A 26,361-nucleotide genomic window follows, 5' to 3' on the forward strand; every position below is an offset into this window, starting at 1 on the left:
ATGATTTAATAAAAGCTTGCATGTGATGACGAAAGGGCTGGGCTGAGGGCTAGAGTTTCTGGATTGAGAAAATTATCTATTGGCCATTAAATCTTAATAATCCTCTAAGAGCTTATTAGAAAGGCAAGAGGGTTCCCAGTACAGTGTGGTGGCTGGAAAGGAAATAGACCCAACTAAATTAGTATATTTCAGTTCTCACAGTGATGAGTATTTGCTTAGGATCACCAACAAGCCATTGTATAATCACTGTGATTATTTTTTCTGTGCTTTCCAGTAATGTCTCCATGACCTTGATCCTGAAATCAAGAACTGGAGTACTTTCCCTTAAAATATTTTTGCAGCCTCATTTATTCTATCAATTGTTGTGAAATGCATTTAGGAACCACTTAAAGTATTATGTGAATTGTAGAGTCAGCTGCAGGGAGATGGTTTATAATGCATTAATTTGATTATTGGATATTTATTCCTGAGTGCTTTTTGCTTTGTTTGATACGGTTTAAGCATTTTGCATTATTAAAGTTAATATAATACTTGTACAACATGGCTGCTCAGATCATGCAGGATCTCATTTTTATGTAACATCTTTAGATAAGTAGAGAGGGGACTGACAATATACTAGGAAAAACAGAGAGGATGAAATAGTTGTAGAATGATTAACATAAAGGCATTTGTGTTTTTTATCTGATAGAAGGACAAACAGTTTATCTGACACTTATAGATTATTTACAAAAAGTACAATTACAACATGCTGAGAGCTATCTCTCACACTCTATAGACCTCATTTAGCATGTTAAATGTTATAGTTCATGACAGTACAATTAGAAAAAGACTGAACAAGTATGGCTTGTTTGGAAGGATTGTCATCCCATACTAACTGTCAATCATGGTGGTGGAGGGGTGATGATTTGGGCTTGTTTTGCAGCAACAGGACCTGGGCACCTTGCCATCACGGAGTTGACCATGAACTCCCCTGTATACCAAAGTATTCTGGGGTCAAATGTGAGGCCATCTGTCCAGCTTGCCTGAAATTGGGTCATGCAATAGGATAATGATCCCAAACATAACAGCAAATCTACAACAGAATGGCTGAAAAAGAAAAGAATCAAGGTGCTGCAATGGCCCAAAGTCCAGACCTCAGCCTGACTGAAATGCTGAGGCCAGACTTTAAGAGAGCAGTGCATTAATGAGTACCTTCAAACCTCAATGTACTGAAGCCACATTGTGAAGAAGAGTGGGCCAAAATTCCTCCACAATGATGTGGGAGATTGATAAAGTCATACTGAAACTGATTACTTCAAGTTATTGCTGGTAAAAGTGCTTCTTCAAGCCAATGCAGTGACTCAAAGAGTCACAATTTAAAGGCAAAAATCTTGTGATTTTGCACAGGGAGGGATATCCCCCAGTCAGTTGAGTTGATTACTTGGCACTGTGCCAGGCTGAGGTCCTCTTGCACCGGGCTGAGAACTTCACCTGTTTGCTATCAGAACTGTTCGCTATCACCACAACCAGGTGCGGCCATTTTGATTCACAATGAGCTGAAGCAATTTTGCGATTGACACGTTCTTAGCGGGGACATCTCAACTAATACCAAGGCAAACCCCTCCTTAAAGTCGGACCTTGTACTGAATAATGCGTTGTACTTAATTTTCCACAAGACTGCATAGAATCTTGTGAAAATTTTCACATGACTGTATTTGGTCATCCAACCATAGTGTTGTTCCATGTAAGAGCAGTAATATCTGAAAAAAATTCCCACTTACCCAGAATTGCTTTTTTATTTTATTTTTTTATTTTTATTTTTTTGCCTTTAACACATTTGAGCTCTGTTAAATACAGCAGCCAAATCAATTTTACACCAACTGCAAGAGTCTCAATTTAAAGGCAAAAATCTCTATGTTGTATAACTGTTTTAATAGCAAAACCACAATTTGATGTCAGTGATGTACATTAACAGATATGAGCACTGGTACCCTGGATGCAATGGAGACATTCATGTGTTCTTTATAATAGTTTGGAATTCCATTAATCAAACAACTTTACATTAGGTCCTGGAGAAGGTTTTTAAAATCCTTGCAGTTTGAGCATGCAGAAGGGCCTGAATCACAGATGGTCTCAGGATCAGTGGATGCCCTCTTTGCGGTTTGCTGATAATTTTGTTTTGGCATCAGATGGCGTGCCCCTTTTACTCACTTTAGTAAATTTTAAAAGGAAACATCCAATTGCTGTGACACTTTTGTTTGGACACAATGTACTTCAAAGACCTGTAACACAGAAAGTATTTATAGTATTCATGAAATATATTAACATACCACTTGGTTATTGTACAGCTTGGGTGAGGCTAGAAGCACTGATTGACTTTTTAATAGAATCACCCTTTATACCTACAGTACCAACATTACGTCTCGGTTACTCTATTTAGCAAAAATCTATGCCTGTTTCTATTAGATCTGGCTATTCGATACACAAAAAAATGCCTGTTACAGTATATCTGAGTAAATAAAACCCAAATAAATAAAACTGGATTAGAAAAGTGAGTACAGTGCTGGATGAATTTCCTTTGACTAAACCCTCATTGGGAGCAGCAGAAAAAAAAACATCCTGACAATATACAGCAGCCACGGTGGCATCTTGCTATTAAGTGAATGCTACTTTTAATTTACATGAAACTTTAATAAGGTATATTGATTGAAAAGTGAGGCTGAGAAAATCTTAACACTTTACCAGATGTCGACCTCAAGAAAAGGCCAGATACTGAGCAAGCGATCGATTCCGATGAGTGACTATGCATATTTAATCACTAAGTCAAGGTTCTTGACATATGAAGCACTGTGTCGCACAAAATACTTTTACTAAATCCTGCTCCTTTTAGGGAGAAGAATAAGTGGGGAAAAATGTATACTGTATTATAATAAATTGTGTATTATATTTTTGGGCAGGGTTGGTAGAAATGTTTAAGCCTAAGAAATCAAGATTTAAAAACTGCATTAATAGGAAGATCAAGAATCTCACTTATCATAGAAGAGATATCAAACACTGAAGGCAAGGCACAATTGGCTAGCTGCAGTTAGCATCCATTAATGGCTGTTGTGACTGTAAGGAGTGACATTGGAGGAGACTGATCAACTGAGTTTGGAGGAGGAGGAAAATCAAGTTGGACAGGAGCCGTTGTCAGCAGCTCTCTATGCTGTTGTCATACAGAGCGTGTGCGATGCGTGAGAACAGTTTTCTGAACAAAGGAAGTTTATCATTGCAGTGTGAAGATGCAGGTTTCTGAGAAACAGATCTCCCAGAGGAGAAAGCCAGCTGGCATGTCTAGAGGACAAACTGGCTCTGGCTAGACAAAAATGTTGTCAGGAACATCTTACTCAGGATTTGCCACAAAAAGGTCACAGCTTCAGTCGCTCCCCAAGAAAGTGTTCAGTTCAGTAGCTCTCTGTGAAACATGGCTCATTACTAGGTAAATACAATCATGTGTTTGTTTCCATGATCATGTCAACCAAGTGGCTCACCCACTATTGGACATTATTGATCTCATACATATGTATTGTATATCTGTGTATTTTCTCCGGTGTACACTCATCAGCCACTTCATTAGGTGTGCCTGATAGTAGCAGGTTGGACTCCCCTTTTTGCCATCAGAACTGCCTTTATTGTTTGTGGCATAGATTCAACAAGCTGCTGGAAACCTTCCTCAGAGATTTTGGTCCATATTGAGATGATAGCATCACACAGTTGCTGCAGATTTGCTGGCTGCACGTCCATGATGTGAGTCCCCTGTTCCACCACATCCCAAAGGTGCTCTACTGGAGTGAGGTCTGGTGACTGTGGAGGCCATTTCAGTACAGTGACTTTATCGTCATGTTCAGGAAATCTTCTGTTGTCCATTTTTGGTGAGCCTGTGTGAATTATATCCATTAAGTTGCTGCCATGTGATTGACTTCTTAGATATTTGTATTAATGAGCAGTTGAACTCCAATGAAGTGGTCGGTGAGTGTACATGTATATTTTTAACAGATGCTTGGGGTAATTTAGAAATTGTGTCATAGTTCTTATAGCAGAGAGCCTCCAGCTCTATTATTTACAGCGCATGTGTCACAGCTGAACAGATGGAGGCAGTGTCATGATGACAAGTTGCTAACTAGTTCATGCTAGAAAATTAAACAATCATCCATCATTTTCCTTTTTCCCTATGACCCAAGAATTTCAATATTGGATCCTCGTATTGAACTGGTGATCTGTCTAGGATGTTCCCCGCCTCTTGCCTTGTGTCAGCTGGGGCAGGTTACAGCCCATTCCCAACCCCCCCCCCCGCAGCCCACTTCTTGTTCAGACATGTACAGAGGAGCTGTTGTGGACAGAAGTAGAGCCCAATTTGCATATTCGTAAAAGGAAAGAGAGGGTGTATTAGGAAACTTCCCGTTTGCCACACACCTGTGTGCAAAACGGTTGCTGTCAGCAGTCCATACTGTGCCCCTGTACAAGCCTCAAAACTTGGGTAGATACTGTGCCAGTTTTACTAACAATATATGATGTTAACTCACAGTATCTGATCACTTTGAACTTTAATTGGCTTTACAGTAAATTGTGTCCAGAATCTGAAGCTTATTTGCTTACAGTGTACATGTCAGTCAACCAATCACCATGTGGAACATAAATTGAAAAAGTATTTCAGTGTCTTAGCACATTTGAGTATTTTCATTTGTTGAAAATAAATGGAAGTTTTTTTGTTTCCTTTTTTTTTAAACCTCCTGTACCAAAAACATACCAAGATTTCAAAACTGAGCCTCATCCTTATATTCTGTACATTATTTGTGCCCTTCATTCTCAATGTTTTAGGCTGGCAGGTTAAATGTTAATATCACAGAATTTTGCCAGTCTGTACTTACTCTTTCTTAGGTTGCTCTAATCTGTTCTCTGGCCAAAAGTCTCGTCTTCTGCTACTCTTGATATCACTTACTGCTGTGCACTGTGCTGTGAAGTTCTTCAAATCAAGTGATATTCTCCTCTCCTCTCCGCCCCCCCCACCCCCACCCCAATGAAATGTTTAAAAGAGAAAAGCCCACCAGAGGGTATTTTCTCTTCTGTTTTTGGGGCACTTTGCTTGTTTTTCACACCATGCAGAATGACCTCATTCTGGGGCCTCGTGATCTTACATTTTGGGATTGACAGCTGCCCTTGCATTGCGTCTCATGAGGGTCAGTGGGCGTCGGGCTCTCGTGAGGGGTGAGTTGAGCTGCTTACTCGATGCAGCCAAAGACGTTGCCAGTTGACTTTTACGTCTCAGGGGACCGCAGCACAGCCGCACAAGGGTAATTACCCAAGCACTGGGGTGAGGGGCAGATGAAGTAATTTCAGCACTTTTGAATTAAATATGGTCCAAGGATATGAGCAATCCACAGGCCGCTTCATGAAAAGCCCAGAACCATTCATAGAGCAATGTATGAATACTCATGGTGTTTCTTGACATGAACTTAGTGACTTTTAAAGGAAAAGTATGCAGTTTTTTTTTTTTTCTTCTCAGCAGCACTGAATTAAACATGCTTCAAGGAATGGGAACAATCTCCATGCTGCCCAGACCACAAATGCACTGCCATCCAAGCAGGGATTAAATACACAGAGGATTTTCATCCATGTAATTTAACAGAAATTTAAAGGAGATGATTCGCCATTTTACCTTTGAATTAAACATGCTCCAAGGAGCAGCGAACAAGATCCAGAACAATCTACAGGATGCTTTTATAATTACACATTACACATATTTCCAGATGTGAATTATGTTGCATTTTAAAGCTGAGTGGTTGTTGGAGGCTACAGTTTCCTGCATTTAAATCTGTCCTATGTGATTTCAGCTAATGTTTAAAATCCCATTGGGATTTGCAAGAGTTAGTGTTGTAGACAAAAGGTTGGTTCTGTGCCTCCTGTCTGCCCTTTTAATCTTCTTAGGCGTTTCACATGCACCCTTTTTTTAATCAGGATTCCTGGCTGCTTTCCCTTTGTGGCATGATCTTTATATTTTTCAGCAAGGCTGGTTTTAACCAGGTTTTTTTTTTTTTTTTGCTATGTAAGAACACCTGTTTTTTTGTTTTGTTTTTTGTGTACATTCTGCATCAGAGAATGAGAAATATCCTATTCAGTGAAGCTACCCTTTTCTCTGTAAGCAGTTGCTTGGTGAGTGACAGCAGGAAAAGTGGGAGCAGAGCTGTGTGTCTGAGACCTCGCTAATGCAGTTCAAACAAGGCCAGGTATCCTCCTCGCCGTCTGTGTGTGACTGACAGTGTGCATGTCATAGTGTGACCCTTCTCATCAAAACCCCTTTGGGACTTGTCAAAATCCACTTAACCACTCAGACCTGAATGGTTAAGCTCTTCCACTGATCCTTTTTTTTTTTTTCCTCTTTAGGGGACCCCAAGGCTGTCCATCTAAACCAGGCCTTTAGGCTCTCTGAAATAACAGTAATTCTCACGCTCGCTTCAGTGTTTTAGGTTATATTAAATATCGCTGCTGTCATCTATAATTCTTGATTGATTCTATAGGGCTTTAACTTTAATTGATTTGGCTTATCACAGCTTGTCAGAGCCTTAATGTTAAAAAATATCTCATGAAGCTTAAAAAAACTTTATTTATAGATAATGGACATTTGGGTATCTGTATGAATTTTAAGGTTTTACTTTATTGATATACTTGTGATTTAGCATTGCAACAACACAGAATGTACAGACTCTATGGATAAAGGCAACCCTAGTGGGTGATATTAAAGTAACATAATAATTATAATAAACTCATCAATTCTACTGCTAAGGTTACATTTTGAGGTGCAGCGTCTCATCTAACAAATACTATATTCTGTGTTTAATTTTAACATTCAGTTGATCAACAGTGATAGGTGTGATGATATGATTTGCCTTTGAAGGAAACACAGACAGATGAATGTGTCTCTCGCTGTCTTGAGCACAGAGTGATCTCCTCGGGGATCAAAGCTCAGAGGAGCGCTCGGACACACAGAGTTGGCGCGCATACACACAGAAAGTCAGGAGACTTGACAGTGATAGAAAAGGCGATGGCGTCAATCTCCGGCTTCTCATGTGCTTCAAGGTGACAAGCAGGCCGGCGCTGTGCAGCCAGGCGGAAAACTGCCCTTTCTGGCATGAGCTGCCTCGGCCCTTTGGCACCGCAACACTCAGCGTAGCCCTCGACCATCTCCACGATCCATCTGCAGCTCAGCATAATCTGCAACCTCCTGCCACAGATCTGACTCTTGTATTGGTACCTCCTGCTGCTGCTGGTACTTGCTGGTCTGGAGTCAGTGGTCAGTCACACAAGATGAATAATACACACAGTAGGGTCACAATTAGACAACGATAGTGAGGATTAATCTCACTGACTAATGCTACAAGCAAATGAGGTCAATGCCCTGATACTTATATTTAATGTTCAGTGTAAACATGCCTTTATCATGTTGATGAACTACAGCAGTGAGCAAAGAGGAAACATTACATTACTGCCTCTTCTAAATTATTCTCTCTTTTTTTTTTTTAAGTTCAAACTAGTGCAGCCAGTTTATTTGGCTCTTCACCTCATTATCATTACCTTCAGCCGCCATGTATTTGCATGTCAGTAACTGAAAGATGTGGAGAAAGAGCTGCTGTTTGCTGCCACCTGCTGGTGGATAATGTTGTTTTGTTTTGTTTTGTTTTTAAAGTGTTAGGCTGCTTGATATCAGAATCAGAAGCTTTTATTGTCATCAAACACAGGTGCTTGACGAAATTGTGGTGATCTGATGACCATCAAGAAATTCATTTGGCTTGTTTCTTTGTAATTTTCAGTATCTTTCATTCATAAGATGATTGCTAAAGAGGACCAAGAAAGATTGCTGTGAGATTGGCTCGAGTTCACTTGAGTGTCATTTTTAAGTGACTGTTTTTCAACACTATTAATTTTTTTTTTCTACAACTAAATTGTTCTAATATTTTTTCACCCAGTCCAATTGCAAATGTTTGGCTCAGTTTAGTTTGGGCTGTTCAGTTAGCAATGTGAGTTTTATAATGTATTATCTACGTATCCAATACTTTAAAGCATTCATTCTTTTATCAGTTACTTTTAGCTATTTTTACCCTTTCTGGATGACTGTCAGTTTGCATTTCATCATAGCAATTACCTTCAGCTGAACATGTATCAGTAATGGCTTGCTGTTGTAAAAACTTCATCAATATCTAATACTAAATCTGGTAAGCTACTATTCCAACAATTCCATCCATTATACTGGCATTTTAACCCTACTTTTAGCCACCTATATCAATTACTTAATCTCTTTTCACCATTCCTGATTTATTTTAATCATTTATAAATTTGCTTTGACTGTCAGCGCTGTTCAGATCCACTCTCTAGTTAGTTGGTCTGCTAATCTTTCCATTCACCCCATGGCTACAGCGAAAGTACCCCCTGGGGTAGATGCCACATCAGCAGAGGGACACATATCTGACCAGCAGCCACACTAAAAATAAAAAACATTATCCTGATATATCACTCTCTAACTCCACTGCAGACATAAACATGCAGTCACACTTTCATACACTGAGAGGTGGTGGTTTATTTGAACATGTGAGTCAGCCAGTCCCTGTGGGCTGCAGCTGGATAGAGTACAGTGCCCCACCCAGCAGCGTCAAATGCGGTTGCAACTCCCCCAACCTGCCCTCCCTCCCTCCCCCCAATTTATGCACGCTGGACTGCCCTCCCCTTTACTTCAGGATGTATTGTCCTCCACTCTTTAAACTGAGTTAAGTATTCAAAGGGAGCCATTCACTTACAGAACAGTGCTGGAACTAAAGGGCAACTACTGGATGGCTGCTGGCACACAGATGCCTGTTTGTGGTGAGTGTATTTTTATGTGTGCGCTGGAATGTGATGCTATGGTTAGAGGTGGTAGTTTTTCTGTAGATTAACAGGAGGAAATTTGACTTCATGTTGCCTTTTTTGCTCTTGGGTTTTGAGTCTTTCTCTGCAGTTTTGATTGCTGCTGTTACTAAGTTAACTAAGTCGGCCCTTGTCCTCAAATGATCCTTTGAAACATCACTCAGTAATGTGCTGAAGACGTCTATAATACTGTTTTATTGCATGATGAGTGATCTTTATAACACAAGATCCTCTGCTGAGCTGTAACCATACAGTGCCATTTGGTTTGAATTAAGCTGTTGAATTCATTCACAAAGCTGATGCACTTTTTCAGATTGTAGGGCTGGAGCTCAAAGTGGACCGAACTCAGATCTTACATATTCACTAAAAAGAACATGTTATGGTCTTTGTAATTGTCTTCACCTTACCCTACATATTGACTTCTGACATAACGTGACCTACATCTCTCTCTCCGAGCAGGATAAAGAAAGTAATTTGCTGATACTTTGTGACCCAGGTGTGGTTGAGGCAAGCCAGAGGAACTGTTAAAAACACTCATTAGACAGTCTTGGCCCTGGGGGCACGTGAATCTTTTGTCTGCCTATGAGATGCTCATTGCCTGAGAAATGTGACACCACACTCTCCTTTTCAAGCCTCTGTAGTTGATGTTTCATGGTGCAGTTTTGGTGTAGACACTGCTAAATTGGAAACAGTCAAAGTTGGAGCACGCTGCAGTATTTTGTCAGTCATTTCACAAGAATTTGCAAGATCTTGTTGTTATTCAATTTAACGTTCAGCTCACTGTGCTTTCCATATACTTATGTTGTGTTTAGATTTATCTAACAGGGAAGTATACACATCAGACATCAACCATGTCTAATAAGCACTTAGGGTGCTGCAATGTCATGTGGCTGTGCTACAATAGGCTGTTTATGTGAATCAGTGGCAGTCGGAGGCAGAAGAGCGACTGCAGCCAGGCACAGCGCAGAGTCTCTCAGTCGGCCTCAGCCTTGTTTCTTTGCTATATGAAAAGCAGCCAGATTTTCAAGCCCTCTTGGACCCGGGGGCATGTCATTTACCAAATGAATGGGCCTCTCTTCTGGACAGTTGAGGCAGTCAGAGTCTATCATGACACAAGACAAGTGAGCCCACAGTATTACTTTTCACCGCAGAGGGCTGTTTTCAGCAGGCCCATTTGCATACCTTCAGGGTATGGCATGAGTGAATCAAAATAATAAAAATGCGTGAAACGGCTTATGAACATACTGGATGATTATTACTAACTCAGCTTGTGACTTAAATCATGACTAGACGTGATGACCAGCTGTCTTACGACATTCAAGATTCTTTATTGTCACTTCTGCAGTTACAAGATACACAGAAACTAAATGGTGTGTCGCCTCGAACGAAGCAGTGCAAATAAAGTTAAAAACAATCTAACTAAAATATAAATATACTAAAATATAAAATTAGACCAGCAGCCAGCATTAATTCATACTGAGTAGTGAGAGTCTAAGTGTTGAAGTGCATATGCTGTACTGTGCAATTAAGATTGTGCAGATGTTCAAAGAAGGTCCCTGGTCACATGACATGCTGAACATTATTACTCCACACTGCGTTACATGTAAACCTCACTTTGTTGCATTGTTGCTGTTTTAACATTGCTGTAGATCTAAGATTGTGCTAAACAGGCAATTGTTGCTTACAGACATAATTTTACATTAATTTGCTAACTTAATTAGTTTGCCCGCCTTGCTTTACTTGTATTTCTGCACATAGTATACCGGTTGTTTGTTTTTTCCTCCAAGCCTCAGATACTAATACAGCCTCAGAAATCTCTAAAATAATCTTATTAAAGCACCATCATCACAGTACCAAACCCTGATGGGTAGAGATGGCTAATATAATTAAAAGAGGCTTTCTAATGTTGCTGCCTTAAGCGGCCTCATAGTTTGTGGAGTGTAAAACTCCACAAACTATGAGAAAAGACCACCACCACCCCACCCCCCTTTTCAACATAGACCACAAACTGTGTCTCAGAATGAGCCATTCAGGTTTGCAGCTGGTTGCAACGTCAGAACCTGATAAGCACAGCCCCCCTGCTGGTAAACAGATCCCTGAGTATCACAGAACCCACCCTCTTTAATTCTGAATGAGGAGCCGTAATCTCCCATTGTTATTTGTTTGCTAGAGTCATTGTCTTCTGACTATAAAATGTCCCAGTCATAAATAAAGAAATGCAAATTATGTTGTTGGCTGAAAGAGCCAACACAGCAGACCTACTGTGCTACCTGTACTGTAGGAACTGAAGCTGCAGTGGATTATTTTTTTATTTTTGATGCAATGTACCTACAACAACAGGGAATAGCCATAGTGTTAGTACATTATGACGCTAATGTTGTTGTTAATACCAGTAACACTGATCATATGCCCACAGTAAAAAGTCATTTTCCATTTGAACTGTTTGAATCCTGATTATTTATTTGTTAATAACATGTCACTGTTTTACAGAATCACCATAAAAATAACTTTTCAGCTATATTTACAAGTAAATGATCATTGAGAGAGAAATTTGGGATTGACAGTAAGCCATTTTCATACATGAGCTCAAGAAGAATCAGGTGAGGATCAGTTTCCGTTTCTTGGAAAAATACCTGCACTCCTCCCACATGAGCCCGATCAGAACTTACACATACCTTGTACTAAATAAAGCTGGCAAGTTAACGATATTTTAGTGTCCAAACAGTCTAATGGGGTAATGCCTAGTGCTCGTGCTCTCATTGGAAATGGGCCTGGGCAGCAACAGGCCTGAAACAAGAGGAATTATAGGCACAGCTGAGTGAACAACCTGTGAAGTATCCTGAGCTGAAAGCTGAAATACTGTCTGGGGACCTGCGAGACATGCTTTAACTTGTTAGAAGAACTGTGATCACTGTTACAGATGAACCCGCAAAGAAATATCACCTCACTCTGTTGTTTTCCCAGGTTACTTTTTTGTTTATTTTCACCACTCTCATGCCATCACTACTGAAACATCACAGGCAGCTGTTTTTATTGAGAAAACTCACTGGATGCTTCCTGCTTAGCACCTCACAGACAGAGTTAGCAACAGGCTGATGATGACTCCTAAAGAGTTTCCACCTAAACAAGAGACCAAACCAGAGCTAAAAAAGCGACTAATTAATTGTTGGAGTCAGACTCCCCCGGGTGGTCAAACACATTTCCAAATGAATGCAAATGTTGCTTTGTGTCTGCTAGACATGGAAACAGGTGACTGCATGTTTACATTGACCATAACGAGCTTAAACGGTGATAATGTAGAATTTTTAGCCTGTCTCCAAATGGCAAAAGCAAATAAAAATAATCACAAATAATGTTTTTGTTTGTTTTAACAGTCCTCTATATCAGATATTGTAAGAATATTTTTTTAAAGGGATAAAATGTATTGAACCCACAATTTCTGCTAAAAAACACTTTGTCCACTGTGTTAATGTTAATATGCAAAATTTATAAGAAATGCATGTGAACAGAATTCTTTAAAAAAAATAATAATTTGGGTTCATTATGATGATAAATACTAACCATAACTGAAATGGGAGAGCATATAATAGATCTCTTTTTTTTTTTTTTTTTTTTTTTTTTTTTTTTTGAGTTATTTTAAATTTTTTTTAGTTTAAAACCTCTTCTGTTTAGATCTCGGCTCATTTCCATGAAAAGAAAATTCCCCCTGTGATTCTGGTCCCAGAGGTCACTAGATCATAAAGCTCAGCATTAATTCTTTGATTTATTATTTACCCCCGCAGTATGAGGTACACAGCATTCAGGTTTTACAATCGAAGGAAACCAAAAGGGGTTACATGCAGGAGAGCGAGCGGTGTGTCAGGGCAAAGACTCATGATGTGACTGAGTGATTCTGCTTCTTCTGATTTACGGTAGACTGAACCGTGGCCTCTTATGTCAAGTCCCGATGACTGTGAGAGCAGAGTGAGTGCCGCAGTTGCGTCACACACCACCTCTTCGGGCCTTGGGGTCAGGTCTAAGGAGGGCTGAGGAGGTGGGAAGGGGTCACTGGGCAGGAAGAAGACAAGCTGAGAGTCGGTCTTGCAGCTGGGTGTCTTTGATGCGTTATCTTACACCCTGGTGTTTTATCTCAGTGGTTCCTGGCTGTTTATGTTGGTGGTGACAGTGCTAAACTTTCAAACAATGGCTTCATGTTTACAGTGGTGCCTGCTGTTTGGTATCTTGGTGAACCTCCACAGGGTGTCGTTTTCCTCTCCTGATCTGTGGTCATATCTGAGTGTGAGTCTGAATCCCTCTGTATCTCTTGCAGGATGGCTCGGTGGGGAATCTTGATGACCTGGCTCAGGAGTACTCTCAGTATTACGGCACCTCCCTCAATGACGTATGCGAAAGGATGGAGGAGCTACGGAAACGCAAAGTAGTGCAAGATGCGGAGATGGTAAACTGTCTTTTTCTTGTCAGTTAAGATCAGGGTTTAGTGCTGTATTGACAAGTTTTATATTACTGCATCGTATCCATTACACATCTGCATATTCACTATGAACTTGGAGGCTAAGCTGCTTTAGTAGCTTAGCTTAGCAAAAATACTGAAAAGAGCTGGACTAGTGGAGGCAGAAGGTGACAAAATCTGCCTACCTGCACCTTATAAAGTCACATATTACCACGTTAAATGTTTATGTAGGTTAGCATCTCTACCATAAATACACACCGTATTGATTTTGTCATCTGTTCCTTTTATTTGTGAGTGTGTGTCTTGACTGTAATTTTTATTCTTTTTTAAAGTCTCTGACCTTCTCTACTTGAATGCTGCCTTTGGTTTTAACCTTGGGTAGCACGGAGGACAGGCTACTCATAGAAATTTTCTAAGAGAGACAGAAACTTTGGAGTTGGAACATATCTGAATTTAATTTTAAGAAAATGTGCAAAACTATTCAGTCAGTGGTACAGCCATTGCAATTCCTAACTGTTAACTGGTGTTTTTCATTTTGTGCCCTGGCTGATTCAGTCAGATGAAATTATGTGTATTTTTGTGTTATGATGACACTATAATTTACTCCTCCACTTCCTCTGTCTGTGTGTTTCAGGGAAAGGTTGACTCAGTGGCCACATCACTGCAGCTGCGCTCACAGATCCAGGTGAGTGTCCAGCTCTGAGCGTGTCAGGCCCCAGGAGAAGGCAACTTCCTTTTCTGTATGTCAGCAAACAGGCTGATAAGAGGCAGAGGAATTGGCAAGTCATGATTTATCCCAAGCAAAGGCACACAAAGTAACATCTGAGTGACTGTGAGGCAAAGAACTGGCCTTGACACTTTGCTTGGTAGTAGATCCTAAAATATGAATAAATATGACAAGTATACATTTGTTCTGGTTGAATTGCAAGAGTAACATTTTAAAAATGTACGTTTACAAAATGAATTAGCCTGTTGTTACTTGCAGTTGTCTAAATATTGGGAATTTCCTAAGATCGTTAAATGTCTGGATTTTAAACTAATTCAGTAAAAAGGAGCACTCTGTGTGTGTGTGTGTGTGTGTGTGTGTGTGTGTGTGTGTGTGTGTGTGTGTGTGTGTGTGTGTGTGTGTGTGTGTGTGTGTTTACATTTTATATACTTGTTTTTTTCCATCTCCTTTAGGAATCCCTAGGACTCAGCAGCACTATGTCGACTCCAGAGACTGAAAGAAGGTAAAAAAAAAAAAAAAATTAGCCCTGTTTAAAATAGACAGTAGTAGAGCACAGTCTCTGTGAGTTTATGCAGCATTGCGGGGAAGCATCTGCAAAAATATATATGAAATAAATATAACTGCTGCTCTGCATCATGTGTTTTGTGGAAACTTTACATTACATACCTATTATTTATTCAAGTCCCATGACTGCTGGAAGCTGAACTGCTATGACTCTTCCCGGGTGATCTCCAGCACCTCTGTGGACATGTGCATTTCCTGTTTCCTGGTGTCACATTAATGAAGCATTTCTGTGTCACCTCCACACTTCCTTCCTTCCTTTCATTGTTTCTTTGCAAAGATTTTGAAGATTAGTCACAGTTTGCCATTGGAAAGCTGAATAAGATCTAATAATTTATATGATGAGTAATGGAACAGCAACATATTGATATGATTAGATTTGTTAAAACAGACATGAGAGTTCCCTGAAAGTTGGGCAATAGCTGTCCTTGTTTTTCAGGATTTAATTATCATTGTGAGAAGGCCTGCATTATTCAGACCCTGGACAGGGATGGAATTGTGCAAGTCCTGTTCAAACAGGATTAACAGGACTCCTGCTCTGCCCTCTAGTGGGATCACTTCATAGGAATCTAATGAATACAGCTATCAGCAAAATTAGGGTTCCTTTTTGAAAGCAAACATTGCTTTTGCACTTTTTTTTTTTTTTAATTATTTCAGTTATTTTTTACTAAAAATTCCACAAATTAAGACACCATCCTCTCCAAATGCTTTTATCTCACAGTACATGGGATGCTGTTTCCTGTGGTAAATGGGAGCATGGGCGGCCTTTAGAGATTATAACTGTTAATAACAGTTAATAATTAATTTGGATTGTTGATTGTTTTACCATAATATTAACAGTACTGTGCAAAAGCATTGAGCCACCCCAATTTCAATATATTTTGCTTGGTCTTGAGAAGTGGTCTTGAGAGCAATAGTTTATTTATTTATTTGGGGGGTATTTTAAGCCACTTAACTCTAACCTATGAATCATTCAGTCATAAAAAAAAAGGCACCTAACTCAAGGGATAAATCCGTGCAGACAACATTGATTTACACCAACAAGGTGATTCCCAAAGAGCTATTAGCTGAAAACTTGGAGTATCTGCAGCATGCTCTTAAAAAATAAGGGAAAACTGGACAAGTGGAGGAAAAAAGATGTAGTGATAGGCCTGAAAGTCATGTACTTAACAAGTAGAGGAAAAGAGCCAGCCTGACTCATGACCTGAGAGATGCATACTGTATTTCCATTTGTATTTACAGGTGTTTCAATAAATCGCAGCACCCATTTTCCTAGCAAAATGTAAAGAAATGAGGGGTGGATTGAGTTTGTTTTCAAAGTAATATACTGAATCACCACAAACGAGTATAAACAGAAAGAGGCGGTGAGAAAGATAGACACAAACTGTCCAGAGAGAGTGAGAGACAGAAAGAGAGAGTGAAAGTGTGCAGGGAATGCAGAGGCCACATTAGTGCTGCTGCTGCTGCAGCAAAACCCCGAGCAGACAAGAGAAGGGCTTTATTGTTCCAGCGATGGCCGCAGAGCACTGATCGTTGTTCATCAGCCAAGAGCAGCCAGTCTGTTTTGTCTGTTTTGACTGCTTTGATTTGCCTCTACTGTGATGCTAGTGTTTTGAGGCACAGTGCGTTTTTTGTTAATCATATTTTTTTTATTTATTTTTATGTTGGTTTTTTTGTTTTGTTTTTAATTGAATGGTTGAGCTGATAGGGGAAATGGTGGGATAGCAGGGGGGGAAAAAATGAAGAAAATAATTTTGGACAGCAGGTAGTGTTGTGTTCAACAGTTTGATTTTTTTTTTTCCCCATTTTAACTATATAGATTAAGTCAGTGTTTTTGTTTCATTTAGGTTTCCTGTTCACAAATCCAGCTCGGATGATGGATCAGGGGGTAAGTCAAAGTTTTACTGGTATATTGATTGTTTTATCATAATGTTCATTTATTTATTTTTATTCAATGTTAAATGAATAATTTGCTTATTTGTTCTAAAAGAATGGAAAGAATTGATTTAAATTTTTCTATTTTCACCATAATACTTTATTTATTTACATATTTGTGGTGATTATACTTTGAATTTGTTCTTTTTTTTTTCCTATACTAAAATTTGTTTGTATGCAATAGGAAAATGGGACGGAAAGAGAAAGAGCAAGTCTTTTTGGCAGAATTTCAGAAAGTCCCAGAAAGGAGTGATTCATCAGATTTCAAAAGGTATCTGACAAAAAATAATTTTTATTTTTGACATTTTCTTTAAACTAAAACAAATACTTTGAGTTGTTTTCTTCATATCCATTGTCAATGCTACTTTTTTGCAGGTGACGATGTTGGTTTTGTGGCCAGTGAAGTTACCATGAGTGATGAGGAGCGAATTCAACTGATGATGATGGTGAAGGAAAACATGATCTCCATAGAGGAAGCCCTGGCACGGGTATGTTGTCATGCATCCCGGGGAAACTTTGACTTTTGAAAACGTATTTATGTGGTATTTCTTCAAGCATTTATTTTGAATAAACTAGAAGAAGATCTCATCAGATTGTAGGAATCTCTGTACACAAGTCAGACTGTATTATTTAAAAAAAAAAAAAAGCCTGATAAAGTTACCAGCATTTTGATCCTTTCTTATGTGGGTATATGGTTACGCATAATTCGACTCAGGCTCATTCTTTTTTGCAGCTGAAGGAGTTTGAGATACAAAACAGACACGCATGCAAGGCTGACCTCACAGAGTCGACTGATCCCTCTAGTGCCACAAATGAGTCGTTCAGCTGCAACGTAAGTCTCTAAAGGCACCTTATTTGCTTTTTAATGCTGAATCACTACTTCAGACAGTGTGTTGTGCGTGAGGGCCTCTGATTTACCCGTGCCAAGGCTGTTGAGCTGTTGACAGTGCCGCTCTCTTTCGCTCTGTCCCTGTCCCGGCGATGAACCAGGGCCCCTCTAAAGCCCTGCAGCTCAGGGCCCTTTCCCAACTGCAGGGCATCGGGCGGACTTCTATTCAATGCTGTCAAAGCCCTAACCCCCTATTGTGCTGTGGTGAGCGGGTGGATTCAGCACAGGGCTCTGTTATGCAGGCCGCAGCTCTTTTATGCATGGGTGGGGTGATTAGGGGGCTCAGGTTCAGGGCACATTTTTTTCAGATTAGTCTGGATGGCCGGACCGTTTCTGTTTGCTGCATGTATCTGACTCAATGTTTCTTTTTTCCCCATATTTATGTTTATGTTAATTAAAGACTTGTTCTCCTCATACTGAACTTCTACATTTCAAGCTGCTAATCAGCTTTAATTTTGTCTCTTGATGGCTATTCTGGGATATACATAACACTAATATTTTGGTCAGCAGACAAATGCTCAGCATGCATGACCCAAGATTGCAAATGTATCACTGACCTTTTCAGATAATGGTTAAGGTGATTTCCAAGCAGCTAGCTTGAAAGCTTTTTCTAGTTTATTATGAGCCACTGCATATGTATTAGCTCTTTGCACAGACCCAGTGTCATCAGTGTGGTTTCTTACCACATATCTATATTAAACTACAAGCTTCTACACCAGATAGTTGCAAAGCATCCACAGCAGGTACGCTGCTGAGTTACTGGAAATGGGAGTAATTAAAATACTGCATATAGAGAGCAAAAGTGTTACATAATATCATATTGAAAGTATTAGGCCTCAGAGCCACTGTGTTGTTCACCTCACAAATGATTTCTGTTAATGTAATTCTCTTCCATCAGCCCTGTGACCTGTCAGACAATGAACAAGAGGAATCTGTGACGTTCAGGAGGCTCCACAAACTGGTCAACTCAACTCGGAAAGTGAAGAAGAAGCTGATCAGAATTGATGAGTCTAAGAGGCCGGAAGCAGAGGGTACTAAAACCACCCTCAGATAATATCTGACAGTAGATGTGGCAGCAATCAGTTTATTTTTTGGTTTATATTAGTGCACATTCAAGAGAAACAGTAATGTGGGGAGAGCGATATAGGGGAAGTTATGCTGTGGGTTGCATGCGACCTGTGGCTCACAAGCATGTGTACACCACAAGCATGTGGCATACATGCGCCACTGAGCCACCCCGGCACCCAGCGATCACAGTTTCATGTAATAAACATTGTGAGACACATTTTAGAGCAGATAAAATTCCTAGGTATTTTGTTTCATGCCATTAAAAATCACCAAAGGTTATTTAAAACACACTGTGTATTAACAGGAAGCAGTGCGTCACACCACAATGCTGAACGTGGCATTTGAGGAAAATATCAGTATTAGTGCTTTATCTAATGACTGTTTGACAATAACACTATTCATAGCATGTTTTCATTATTTCCAGAGTGTCTGTTTTGAATAACAATCAAAACCCACAATTTGGAAAATTGTAACCAGTACAAATAAAAGTAACCAATACAGTATTATCAGCAGGAAGGAGAGAGTAAACACAAAGATGTTGCAGCAATATCCTTGCCATAGTATTAGCTATGGCTCATCAGTTTCAGCTAATATCAAATAATTAATAAATGCAGTTGCTGATTTTATTATCTTTTATTGCATGTTAATCTCTTCCATTCTCTTTTTACCCACCAGAGAGTATCGATGGCCTTTCCTGTGGAGATGCCAGCATGTCTCTGTATTTAGGTGTGCAGAGGAAACCTGTAGTGTGTCCTGTGGACTCCCTGGCTTCAACCCTACAGGAACAACTCACCTACAACAGAGACTCAGATAGCCTGACCACCTCCCCCTCATCCAGCAGTGTGGACACCTGCAGCAGCCAAAAGATCTTCCAGACCTTGATGAAGTCTAGTGGGAGCCCTGTGCACCAGCAGAACAATGTAGCAGGGGAGGTGAGGGAGCCCGGTGAAGGCTCTTCCTTTTCTGAAACAGAGGGTTGCAGTGAGGAACCCAAAATTGCACGCTCAGTGACCGATGGAGAGCTCCGTGACCGGATCCTCAACCCTCTCAGTCACCACGGGGTGAGTATAGAGGCACATTTGAATAAGGACTGTTTATTAAAGAATCTTTTCTTTTCCTCCATTGTTAGTGAGTTTGTACCATTGGTACCATCATTTAAGCCTCTCAATAAGGCAACAACAAACTTCTCATTTAAACGGGGCTTTTACTTTGAAACTGAGTCTGGCTGCTAGTAAGCACATCCACATCGAGTTCTTGATGCCTAAAAATGTCTTCATTGTCAGACAGAGACTGATTGTACATGTTCTCTTATTCTTGTCTTTTGTTTGTACAGTAATACAGTATCAATTATAGACTGGACTGATGCTGATCAGCACTGTATGCACTGTTTGTTTCTGATGGCGGTTAAATGAAAACTTAGATCAAGCCTATTTTAAAATAAATGATACATAAATTCAGGAACTAACGGACCTTGTATACATTTTCTTTAATATTGTCTTCCAAATTATTTATTTCTGTGTGTCAGTCATTGGTTCTGATATGATCTGCATCAGCTATTTGTAGCTTAAGCATAAATGATGGGCAAAAGTGGTGCCTGCACCAAATGTGGGTCTGCTTTCAAATCATGCTCTAAAATCTCACCAGGTTTTTTTTTTTCTTTTTTCCTCACAGAGAGCTTCTAGCTTTGGAGGATTTGACCTGACCAACCGATCAGTGAATGCAGTCAACTCTGACAACGATAACTCCGTACGTGGCTCCTAACCTACCTGATTCAAAAGTCAACTTTACAGTTCTCCGATATGTACAGGACATGCACAAGATTGAAATGCTGCATCCCCCTGACCTACAGTGTGCATCAAATATGTATCAAAAATACAATTGAATAGAGAGCCATAAGAATATGTGATACAGATATGAAAATAAATGAGGTATTGCAGTATAAATATGAAGTACACATATAAATGTGAGGTGTGCAAGTATTCCTGTAGTTATCTTTGTATAAAAATATGAAGTATAAGTTAATTTTTAAAAATGCATGCAGTCAAAATAAATTCTTAACCTTGTTTACTTATTTGTTTCTCTGTGTTTGTAAATTAGAGCAAAGCTGCAGACGAGGATACGAGAGACGGCATTAAGTCTCCATCAACATCTCGTATCTCTCTGGGCAAAAAAGTCAAGTCGGTGAGAGAGACGATGCGGAAACACATTTCCAAGAGATACCACAGTTCCTTCTCTGAACAGGTATGTTTTGGAAGTATTTATGTGTGTTATAATTGTGAAGTATGGCTGTGAGGCTTGTGAAGCATATGTAATAAGTGGGTTTTTTTTGTTGTTTTTTTTCCCTTGTGTATTCTAGCCAAGCCCAGACCGCTCGTCCAGCTGCCCTCACTCACCTCAGATAAACTCAGACTCTTTGGAGAAGCCCAAACTGAAGCCAGGAGGGTCTGTGGAGAGCCTGAGGAGTTCGCTCAGTGGACAGAGTTCCATGAGTATGTCTGTGTATCGGTGTATGTTCAAATAACTCTTAGTATTTGTTTAAACTTGGAACACCAGATGTGTGGTGTTTATTGTGCAAATCTCAAAGGATTTATTACCTTTGAAGTAGTCTAATCATTCTGGTCTCGTCTGCTATATTCATCTGTGTGAAAAACTGTAACTCCTGTCAAGTTAAGAAACACGTTAAAAATATTTGTCAGACACTAACAGACCCATGATGGCTTGCGGTCTTGATGTGAAATCTCTTGTGATTTATGCAGGCGGTCAGACAGTGGGCACCACTGACTCCTCCAACAGCAACAGAGAGAGTGTGAAGTCTGAGGACGGAGAGGAAGACGAGCTGCCTTACCGCGGACCCTTTTGTGGACGTGCTCTGGTTCACACAGACTTCACTCCAAGTCCCTATGACACCGACTCCCTAAAGCTGAAGGTAGGCTATGTTATATTAAAAATTTCTTAGATATGAGCTTATACTAAAAACAAAAAAAAACCTCAAGTTTCCCTGATCTCGTTTCGCAGAGCGGAGACATCATCGATATCATTAGTAAGCCTCCTATGGGCACGTGGATGGGGATGCTCAATGGTAAAGTCGGCACCTTCAAGTTCATTTATGTGGATGTTCTGAATGAAGAGGAGTTGAAGCCCAAGAAAACACGCAGGAGAAGAAAGGCCCGACAACCCAAACCCACATCTGTGGAGGAACTGCTTGATCGCATCAACCTCAAAGTAAAGAAAGGAATACATTTGTAAACAAAATCAGTTAAGATTCAAATATGCAACACTTAGATAAAATACTTGCATATGATGGGCTTTGGCTCTGCTTAAAGGAATAGTTTGACATTTTGGGGAAATGTACACAAAATGATGTTTTTCCCCTCCTTTCAGCGTTTATGCTCTTTGATATGTTTTGCCTCATCTTACTCACAGTAAGAAGCCAAGAGGAATATTTTCTAAAATCTCAGAATTGTAGATTTTATTTTATAATTTTTAGCTTAATAAAATAGATTATAATAATAATAATAATAATAATATAGATTTCTATTTTATTACAGATTTCTAGCTTAAATATGAAATTTCTACATTTTTCATTTTCACCTGGGCTGGGAGTCTTTAGACATGTTTTTCATCTTGAAGTTAAGCTACCTTTATATTTCTTTTGCAAGATGTGCATGCTAAAATTGAATCTGTGCATCTTTCATCCTCACCTTTCCACAGGAGCATCTCCCCACCTTCCTTTTTAACGGTTACGAGGATCTGGACACGTTTAAGTTGTTAGAGGAGGAGGACCTGGATGAACTGAATATCACAGACTCTCAACACAGAGCCGTGCTGCTCACCGCTGTCGAGCTGCTGCAGGAGTACGATGGTGGGTCAGGTAAACAACAGAAAATCTCACTTTGATATAGAAATATTCCCACTCAAAGCGCCACATTTCAGATTAGAATAGAAGAGTTTCGATGTACAGACTAATGCTTAAATACTGCCTGTGTCTGCAGCAAAAACATTCAGTAAGTTTGGCTTTAGCTTGTCCATGCTGTTAGTGCAATTGTTCTGTTTTAACTGATGTTTGTCACTCTTCTGATTTATATTCTGTAGACTTTTTTTTTTTTTTTTTTTTTTTTTTTTTTTTTGCTGCATCTCAGGTTCTCTGGTAATTTTCAAGAATGAATGAGCATACCCTGGATAATCCTCCTTTCTAATTCCAATAACCACTGTAATGGATTAGCATTTAATTCAGTATGGGCTGAAACTAGCGACTGGGCCCATAACATCTTCAGGAAATTGTTTCCTGAGCTCACAGAGTACAGAGGCTGAGAACCATTTTTTTTCTTCTATGTAACAGATAGTCTGAGTAGTTGCCCCCTGCTGGCCATTGGAAAGAATGCATGTATAAAGCACTTAAAGCATTTTCAGACCTGGAAGCGACATCACAGACATTGTGCTGTCTATGATTTCACCACAGTTTTGTTTTTGAGGTCAGAAGATGTGACTCTTATGCCCTTGGTGGTGGTGTTGTGCATGCATTGCAGGAAGCAGCGACCCCGAGCGAAGTGGTCAGTCTGAAAGGTCGCAGGAGAAGCTGCTGCTGGACAGGCGTGGCCTCTTGGGAGACTCCCCACGAGACTCGGGCTGCTACGAGAGCAACGAGAACCTGGAGAACGGTAATGACAGCCTGACCCGCCTGTGAACACTGTCTGCTTCTTCAGCCCTCCTCTGCCTCATCTTTGTCTAGAAAGACTCTCCAGCTCAAGCATTCCAAGCCACCAGATTCAGTTTTCATCCTCTTCTGGAAAGACTTTCCTGTCGTCACATTTACTTCTGGCGCTTCTTTTTTTTTTTTTTTTTTCCTCCTCAAGCATCATCATGCTTTCTTCTGTTTCTGCATCACTGAATCAAACTGCTTTGCAGTCGCTCGTGTCTCCTCAGTGCTTCTGAAAGTTGGCATCACTTGCCTTCTCAACATTTTCTGGAGAAGAGAAAACACAGGACTAGAAAGTTAACTTGCTTGATGTCAAACTGAGCAGTGACAGTTTTCTTGCCCGCAAAGAATTTGCGTGCAGAGCAGCTCGCAGGTCTACGAATAGATCTGCAGTTGCAATTTGTGTGGTGCTGAAAATGGTAACTTTTGAACAGATGTGTGAAAGAGTGTTTAAACAAGCTTTAGGTTTACTTACATTTAAAAAAAAAAAAAAAAACTCTCAGTAATGGCAGTACATGTTTGCTGTAAGTGCTTGCTTTATTCATAGCTGTATCATGCTTACAGTGTTTTCTCTTTGGGCTTAAGTCTACAAACTGTCAAAATGCAAAGAGCTGTGCTTTCTGAATGTCATGTGATTTGGAGTACAATGTCAGATCAGCCACATCTGTATAGTGTATTTCTCTTAAGATTCTGCTGTTTGTGTGTATATTTTTTTAGTCCAATAAAACATAATGTTGCACAATACTTTGTCACGTGCCTGAAAACTGCATATTGCAGCAGAACTAAAATATATACTTAACAATGTAGTGTTAAAATAAGGCAATTTGTATAACTGTAAATGCACTAAAATGCAGAGCGCATAGGGCTACCTTAAAATGTTTAACCCACTTCTGATTGAAGTGTGGCATGTCTAGGGCCTGAGGTCTCAGCATTTTCTGAAGTGTGCTTCTGTCATGGTTGACTGTGATGAATAAATTGCTCCATGCTTTACCACAATTGACTGCTTGCTGCTTTTCTTTTGCCCATCATTCATTTTAGTTCACATTTAGCTGCTTGTTTTGACTCTATTCTTCTCTTCTGTGTCCTTTTTAAAGTAGCTACTTTCCAACACTGACTTCTCTGCTGTTGTTCTGCTTAAGCCAGATACATGTCACAACTGACTGGCACCTGTATGATCCGCACACGCTTCACTTGTTTATTTCAGGGAGGGACAAAAAGGCGCCTTCAACCATCAGCAGGTCTTCGTCCGGTTTTGAGTCCAGTCACCTCCCGTCCCCAGAGTACCCTGTCCTTCCCCTGCCCCTCACCTCCATCCAGTCCAATGAGTCTTCATCCCAAAGGAAACCCAGATGCATTCCCTGTGTCCTTCCTGAACTCGCAAAGACCAGTTTAAGCTCAACAAAAGGTCAAATTCAGAGCAGATCCATTTCTAGGAGTCACAGCTGCATGGAGCTAAGAAGAAACACAGCACCAAGTCCGCTACGCTGCTGTTTCTCTTTGTCGAATCTTCACAAAGACCAGAAGAGAAGACTCCTAAGCCTTAAAGACTTGAAGCTGAATGAGGAGAGCACACAAAAAACACTTACAGTCATGCCTCCATCCTTGCAGTCTTCATGTAGGACACCACATGATGTCGCGTGTACCATTTCAAATGTAGATAAATGCAATGCAACACAGCAGGCACACCTTAAGCCACCACCCACAGCTCCACCCAAAAGATCCAGAGATCATGTAGCTACACCTTCCTTATTAAATCCACAACGAGAGCGCTTACTGACAGAAACACCCTTCACAGATCACACCTTTCCAGTGGAAAGGAAGGGTCCTTCAGTTTCAGCCACTTCTGAAGCCTGTCGGCTAAAAATGAAAGCAATCCGAAGACATCCATCAGCTCAGTAAATCTGAGCGCAAAGTGTTCATCTGGCAATGGAGCTGGCATCTTCAAAAGTACAGAAAGGCGTCACTTTACAGCTGTCAATTGCTTCTGTTTGGGATAATGGAGTTTCTGAAAATGCAATCATGGGTGTCATTTTTTCATCTTGAGTGGAAATTTGAAGGGCTGAGCTTCCAGTGTTAAACTATGTTTATGTATGATATCTATCTACTGACCCCCTCAGTCACAGTTGCAGTGTTCAGTTCAGCTGAATCCGGTCCGTCTCTCTGCAGTGAACCTGACTAGAGTCCAACAGTTACACAAGCAGCAGCGCTGGCAAGGGGTCCTTATTTTATCAAAGCAAAGAATTCATGAATAATTCACTCATTCTTGGGTTTACTGTTAATGAACATTTTCCATGTGTTAATATGGACTTGAAAGAGCTTTTTTTGTGTGTGTCTGTGTATATAAATATATAATCGCCATTAGTGACAGTGGACCTAAACAGACAATATTGCTACACACAGCAAAGTATGCTTGCAAAAGAAAAAAGAAATAAGCTTCATAATTTTCACTTTGTGGATTCTGATTTTACACACGATGACTCGCTGTCACACGGTAGTGATGCTGGACCAGACATCTTTAATTTTGTTAGGAATGCCCCCATCAAAACAGCTGCTGTGAAAAGAATCTGTAACTATTAACAGGCAAACAGTTTATATGATAATAAAAATTAATGTTCTCAGACAATGCAAGAACATGTCTACTGAAGTAGTCATACAGAAAATATCCTTGTGTATTTGATGCAGTTAACTCTCAGACATAATTTATACATTTGATACTCAGTGTTATGCTTTTCACTGTTCTAGTCTCACACCAGTAGATGTTTGCTTTTAAATAAAGCTGACCTCTTTTTACAGCTGAACAATTAAAATTTTAGCCCTTTCATGCATAGTGGTTGTTCAAAAATGTTCTTTTGTATATGCCTGTGTTTTCTTGTTATAGTTATCAGTCAACACTGTGGATGCTTGTGATCATCCCATACACTGCTACCGATTGGCCAGTCACGGGGAGTTGCTTTTTTAAAATTTTTATTTGTTATCTGAATGTAATTAACAGAATCAGGATTAGTGAATATCAGCAGCAGTGACAGTCAATCTGAGGATGCAATATCATTTTCTGTTATTGGTGTGTTAAATACACATTTCTCTGGTTGAAAAGTCAAATGCATGGTGTCCAGCTGAGTGGATAT

The 26,361-nt window shown here is 39.9% G+C and overlaps 1 protein-coding gene across 5 annotated transcripts in view; it reads left to right on the top strand.

The window, feature by feature from the left end:
* The window catches only part of sash1b (SAM and SH3 domain containing 1b), a 58,697-nt gene extending 32,378 nt beyond the window's left edge, over positions 1 to 26,319 (top strand). Inside the window, exons 1-18 of one of the 5 annotated variants that reach the window (XM_030718291.1) lie at positions 8,705 to 8,868; positions 13,220 to 13,348; positions 13,995 to 14,045; positions 14,540 to 14,589; positions 16,496 to 16,536; positions 16,768 to 16,854; positions 16,959 to 17,071; positions 17,317 to 17,415; positions 18,371 to 18,503; positions 19,216 to 19,601; positions 20,212 to 20,286; positions 20,638 to 20,781; positions 20,897 to 21,029; positions 21,297 to 21,466; positions 21,556 to 21,762; positions 22,252 to 22,411; positions 23,067 to 23,198; positions 24,441 to 26,315. In XM_030718291.1, coding sequence (XP_030574151.1) covers positions 13,304 to 13,348; positions 13,995 to 14,045; positions 14,540 to 14,589; positions 16,496 to 16,536; positions 16,768 to 16,854; positions 16,959 to 17,071; positions 17,317 to 17,415; positions 18,371 to 18,503; positions 19,216 to 19,601; positions 20,212 to 20,286; positions 20,638 to 20,781; positions 20,897 to 21,029; positions 21,297 to 21,466; positions 21,556 to 21,762; positions 22,252 to 22,411; positions 23,067 to 23,198; positions 24,441 to 25,135 — 2,721 coding nt within the window. In that variant the 5' untranslated portion in view covers positions 8,705 to 8,868; positions 13,220 to 13,303 and the 3' untranslated portion in view covers positions 25,136 to 26,315. Of the gene's footprint in view, positions 1 to 8,704; positions 8,869 to 13,219; positions 13,349 to 13,994; positions 14,046 to 14,539; positions 14,590 to 16,167; positions 16,414 to 16,495; positions 16,537 to 16,767; positions 16,855 to 16,958; positions 17,072 to 17,316; positions 17,416 to 18,370; positions 18,504 to 19,215; positions 19,602 to 20,211; positions 20,287 to 20,637; positions 20,782 to 20,896; positions 21,030 to 21,296; positions 21,467 to 21,555; positions 21,763 to 22,251; positions 22,412 to 23,066; positions 24,223 to 24,440 lie in introns of those variants that run through there. The other 4 variants (XM_030718290.1, XM_030718289.1, XM_030718292.1 and 1 more) reach the window with 4 other exon arrangements.
* Positions 26,320 to 26,361: the final 42 nt, after the last annotated feature.

This window comes from Archocentrus centrarchus, chromosome 22 (assembly GCF_007364275.1).
Source record: "Archocentrus centrarchus isolate MPI-CPG fArcCen1 chromosome 22, fArcCen1, whole genome shotgun sequence".
NCBI classification, from domain to species: domain Eukaryota; kingdom Metazoa; phylum Chordata; class Actinopteri; order Cichliformes; family Cichlidae; genus Archocentrus; species Archocentrus centrarchus.